The 6,000-nt window shown below is 36.6% G+C and overlaps 1 protein-coding gene across 1 annotated transcript; it reads left to right on the top strand.

Annotated features, from left to right (window-relative positions):
- The first annotated feature begins 1,315 nt into the window (after nucleotides 1–1,315).
- LOC111787727 (cyclic dof factor 3-like) lies at nucleotides 1,316–3,560 on the top strand. Its single transcript, XM_023667763.1, has 2 exons — nucleotides 1,316–1,543; nucleotides 2,083–3,560. Exons 1-2 carry the CDS (start codon nucleotides 1,409–1,411, stop codon nucleotides 3,292–3,294), a joined length of 1,347 nt encoding a protein of 448 aa, XP_023523531.1. The 5' UTR covers nucleotides 1,316–1,408; the 3' UTR covers nucleotides 3,295–3,560.
- Nucleotides 3,561–6,000: the final 2,440 nt, after the last annotated feature.

Below are 6,000 nucleotides of genomic sequence, written 5' to 3'. Positions count from 1 at the left end.
AATTTTCATAATAATCTTAAAAGTGATGTATGATAGGGTTGGGTTATAACTTTATTTTTGGATTATCGGGTCGACCAAACCTACGAACCGATTTGAATTCAATTTTCGAGTCATATAAATCCAAATGGGTTTGATGGTCAAGTAGTTCATTAATAATAATAATAAAAAAATGGTAAGCACCAATGGACTCCATAATTGGGCTTTATGGATCAGATCTTTCTCAACAGTCCGAAGCCCATTATATATCAAATTTAGGCCCAAATTCAGGCCCACGTGGATAAACAAGTTTGCTTTACAATGATTTCTTATTAAAATGCCAATTAACCTTGCATAAAAAGTAATTAACAATTACATTACAATTAAATTGAATTAAAAATTAATATACGTAAAATAAGAAAAAAAAAAAAAAAACCATTGACCCATATTTTTTCTCAAAACAAAAATAATTTAAAATTGAGAAGTCAAAATTTGACATCACAAAATTCTTCTTTTTCTTAAAAGAAGGAATTTATTTGGAAAAATTCATTCACTATTTTAATATTCACTTTTCCTCCAATTGAAGTTTTTTTTTTTTTTTTTTTGTTAAAAAAAAAAGAATTTTTGGATATTGATTAAAAAAAATACTTTATTGAAATGCATGCATTCAAACATTCTGAGTCAACGTCATATGTTGACTTCATAAACCTTGTCTATGTATATGTTGACTTTTAGAGCAAGGAATTTTAAGAAAAAAACACACACTTCATTGACAAGTACTACAACAATTATATCTTATATATAGTTCCACGAGTTAAGATCAATTACATTATTCGTTAGTGATGCTTATTTAACTTTAGAGTTTGAAGCTCTCTAAGATCTTGCGCCGAGCGATATGAAAAATTCTTGTTTGAATGAGGGATGGAGTGAGATTTTTCTCTGTTAACTAAACAAGATTGGATAACAAAGAGATTATATTCTCATGCTACTGTACCCTAATTACTTTTTGTTCATTAATATAAATATCTACGTGGCACAGAAAAAAAAATTGTACATATATATATATAAAAGGAATTTTTGTTTAGCAAGCTCAAAAAATAAAATATAAATAAAAAAAAGGACAATTAAACCATGAAAATCCAACCAAATAACAAAGGTCCACGTGGAAGGCGGCAGCCAAACTAGTAGGGCATCGCATCGGGTGCACCAACTTTTGGTACACCCGAGAATCAGAAAATGGAAGAAAATCTTTTGTGTCCACATAAACTTATGGCTCACAATCAAATACACTCGCTGACGTGGCACCCACCTCTTTTAACGGATTCATCGTCAAACTTCCCCCTCTTAACACTCCCAAAAATCCCTTCTTTCCTTCAACTTCCAACTCTTCTCCTTCTTCTTCTTCTTCTTCTTCCTCCTCCTCAAACCAATCATGTTCGATTCTTCCAAGGACCCTTCCTTTACGCTTTTCGGCCGCAAAATCCCACTTTCCGACGACGGAGAGCCACCGCCGATTCATTCCCACGCCCACGACTCCCCTTCTGACAAAGATACACCACCCGGAAAGGTACAGGGTTGCCCTACACACACAGGACGCCGTAAACTTCCATGGCTCTTCTCTTATATTTTAATCCAACTCCTACCCACTTCACCAAATGGGTATACAAATTTTGGGTCGTTCTTACTTTTTCACTTCCGTTTCTGCTTCCTCTGTGCTTCTCAAAAAAAAAAAAAAAACCCTCTTTTTTTCTTCCTCTGCTTTAACTTTTTGGTTGTTCATGAATCCTTTGAGTCTTTCTTTTTTCATTCTATCATGTTTTTCTTTGGTTATACTGTTAGGAACTGATCATTTCCTTTTGGGGAAAATTCAACTTTTTGGCCTATGCTGAATTCTTCTCTTCCTCTGTTTTTTTCTCAATCAGTTTTCCAATCATTGACAGAAAAAAGTTACTAATTTACTCGAAAGGGAAAAAGGGTTTTTCTCAAATGTTAACCTTTGTTCTATCTCAATTGGGTTTTCAACGATGAACCAAACAGTAACTGGATTGGTTTAATTTCTTCATTTTTTATGGATCATAAAATTTTGTCTATGTTTCTGGATTTCAGGAATCAACGGTAGATGATGATGATGATGAGAAAACTGTTGATGATTCAGATGATTCGATAAATCTAGACGCAGGGGAGGAAGTTAGCGTGAATCCCAAAACGCCGTCTATTGATGAAGAAGAAGCTGCGAACCCCAGTAATGGAAAACCAGAAAGTGAAAACTCCAATTCAGAGAAAACCCTGAAGAAGCCGGATAAATTGCTTCCATGTCCTCGATGCAAGAGTATGGAGACCAAGTTCTGTTACTACAATAATTATAATGTCAATCAACCTCGCCATTTTTGTAAAGCTTGTCAAAGATACTGGACCGCCGGCGGCACCATGAGGAACGTGCCGGTCGGAGCTGGTCGTCGTAAGAGTAAAAACTCTGCTTCTTATTACCGTCACATCACAATCTCTGAGGCTCTTGATGCTGCTCGAATCGAGCCTCCAAATGGAACCGACAAACCAAAATTCATCTGCAACAATGGTAGAGTCCTGAGTTTCAATATGGAGTCACAGAATTCTGACACCATGGTGCGCTCTGTTTTGAACCTTGCGGAAAACAGAGTTTTGAGTAATGGGGTGAAAAAGTTTGAAGAAAAAGGATCTGAAGTGTGTGATAAAAGCTCGAATTTGTCATCTATGGCAGTTCAAAGTTCATCAGAATCTCATACACAGAAAATCAATGGCTTCCCATCTCAAATTTCATGTCTTTCTGGTGTCCCATGGCCTTTTGTTTGGAATTCATCCGTTCCTCCACCAGCCTTTTGCCCACCAGGATTTCCCTCCTTAACGTTTGTTCCAGCAGCTGCGTGGAACTGTGGAGCTCCAGGACCATGGAACACGACATGGTTTTCGCCACAAGCTTCCTCTGCAGAGAAATCTCTCTGTTCTGACACGAAAGCTTCTTCAACACTGGGAAAACATCAAAGAGACAACGAAATAGCCAAAGAAGAAGGGATTTCAAGTAAAGAGGAGGGTTTAAAGCAGAGAAATGGATATGTTTTGACCCCAAAAACATTAAGGATTGATGACCCAAGTGAGGCAGCTAAAAGTTCCATATGGGCAACACTTGGTATAAAGAATGAATCAATCACCGGAGGAAAAAATCTGTTCAAAACCTTCCAACCCAAGGGCCATGAGAAGCCTCATATTGCTGAAACCTCCTCAGTCTTACAGGCCAACCCGGCAGCCTTGTCGAGATCACTCGTCTTCCACGAGAGCTCTTGAGCGTCGTCGTCGTCCACCTTGATTCAGAGGGAGTTAGAATTGGCTAACCTTAGCTGTGATGAGCCAATCTAGTATTAAGAAATGCAGTTTATATTACATTATTTGCCTGATTTACCTAGCCACGCTGATTGCTGAGCTTGTTGTTATTCACGTTGTAATGTAAATATAGATATGTAAAATACTGACATAGATTGCAGAAGCAAAAGAAGAATTTGTTGTTTATGTTTGTTGCTGTTATTGCCTTAAAAAAAGTTATCTTTTTTCTGTGTTTGAGTGCATTTTTATGAGTTGATCATAACCTCAGACAGCCACACTTGTCACTGCAGAGAGTATCTTCCTAAAAGCTAAAAAATTTAATGTCAAAAAGGCTCAAAAAGCAATTATAAGCAACAAAAGGCGATTCTAGTGTGTGGCTTTATGTAGCTCCAAACCTCCAAAAGTTCTTATCCCAACAGCTGTAACAGGATAAGCTTCAAAAAGCAGCAGCTGCAGACAGTTTAAGCTTTTCTCTTGGACTACTTTTTCATGTTCTTCTTACATCCAACGCTTCTCATTTAACAAGTTCAAGGGCTGCCTGCTATGATGTAATACGAGACGACCCGTAATTGTAGTTTTAAACGGTGAAATCGTATGGTTTTGAGTTGAAAGTGAACGATATCGTACTGGTGTGGAAACGAGAAAAAGTGGGATTTGAAATGGTTTTAGTTGAAAAGAAAGTAAGGCAGAGACTATAAATGCCAGGGGGTGGGGGGGAAAAGTTAGCACACGAGTCTGTTTAGACAGAGAATGAAAGATGCCTAATGAATTATGGCAAAGGGAGAAAAAGAGTGAGATATTTAGAAGGGTAGAGGCAAATGTTGGCCACAATTTTATTGTATAAAAAGATTAGCTAGCTGTTCAAATGGGTCCCAAATGCATATAGTGCCATGTATCCTTTTTGGACTTTGTCTCTTGCTTTTGCTTTCTACCTTTTGCGACTTTATCCGATTTATTTTGATCTCTAATCTTTTAATTCGTGGATATCGTCCATCACTATCAGATATTGTTCTCTTTGAACTTTTCTTTCTCGGCTTCCCTTCAAAATTAAAAAACGTAACTACTAGAGACAAGTTTCCACCTCCTTATAAGATAACCCTTCAGATTTTGAGGGAATTGTTAGGCATTTATGTTACGTTCACTTGTTGAACAAGTTGTCTAAAAGAGGCTACTAGGTTGAACATAGGACCCAAGTTTACGGGAGTCTCTAGAAAGATAATCGGCTAGGTAAAGAAGAAACGAATTCTCTTTCTCTAGAGAAGAGATGTGTTGGATGATCTTTTAGTTCAACCAATGGTCTTATTAGGTTTACTTGCTCTGTGGGAATAAATGAATTTCTATCTCGTAAGAATATATGTTTAGCTTCTTATTTGATCAAGTTCTCGTAATGGTTGAATCGACTGCAAAAGTCATTTTCACTCATTCAAATCAAAAGATAAGCTCGCACATAAAAGAGTTCAAAACTCACTTAAAATTAAGATCGAGTCGCATATATTTCTTGATAGATATTATAAACTTTATTTATTCTCTATTTGAATGCGCTCAATATTTTGATACCTAAACCCTCAAAATTTAGAGAATAAAAAAAGGTTTATCGGGTTGACTTTGAAAGTCAAATTCTTAATATAATGATTAAAAAATAGAAGAATTAAAAGAAATGTGAAAAATGGGTTGGTCGAAGGGTGAGTGGGACAGTGTGTGGAAATTAAGATACCTTTCCCTGCCATTACAAAATTCTTATCTAATTTTTGAATTGATCTTAGATCGGAGTTTGAAGTTCTGTCTAAAAACCAATCAGTAGTCTCGAATCTGTTAGCAATAAAACATGAGCTGTTAAAAGCTTCAGCAATGTGAGCATGAGCAGAGTCAGTCCGAGCGTATCATTGATTACAGCGGTCAGTATAATGGCCCTCCATGCGGCATATTTGGTAGCGAGGTGATCGACGACCCTGACCTGAGTGGGTTTGTCTTCGGTTAGAAGAGTTAATGTCATGGGAAAGAGAATGACTTTGCTAATTGGTACGGGAAGCAAGGTGACTTCCATGGGTGCAGGCGCAATTAGTGGGGTTTTGTTATACCACAAAAATAGAGTCAGAAAACTCAAGAGATTGCTCGAACAAGTTCAAACTTTTAGTTTTGAAGACTAAATCTGCAAAGTAGGGGAGAAGGGTAAAAGCCATATGAGAAGTAGAAAAGATTAAAAAATCGGTGTTTAGAGAATAAAGAAACCAGTACACTTTATCAATGTCCTCAACGAGAGTCCGCCAATGGCATAAAACTAGTAATAAATTATTTTGAAAGTACGGGCATACATAGCAACACATTTGGTGTCACGTTTCATCAGCTACAAGTCATCCTTGCATGAGCTTTAGAATGATGATTGAACGTAATCTCCAATGCAAGCCAAACGTCATGGGCAGTGGAGAGATCAACGACAACGACAACAACGACAATATATATATATATATATATATATATATATATATTGATTTGAACTAACAATGAAATATTATTTTGTTTTGAATATAAGTTGTGGGATGTATGTAAAAGTTGATTTATGTACCTAACAATACCAGCAAAGTTGTGGTGTGTTTTTCTTAGATGCCATCGGAATTAGGAATGTTTTGGAATCATCATGTCGATGTTGATTACAAAAGTGTCTCATAATTA

This window comes from Cucurbita pepo, chromosome LG02 (assembly GCF_002806865.2).
Source record: "Cucurbita pepo subsp. pepo cultivar mu-cu-16 chromosome LG02, ASM280686v2, whole genome shotgun sequence".
NCBI lineage: Eukaryota > Viridiplantae > Streptophyta > Magnoliopsida > Cucurbitales > Cucurbitaceae > Cucurbita > Cucurbita pepo.
Note: the sequence above shows the minus strand (reverse complement) of the source record. Positions and strands in the feature narration are given on the sequence as shown.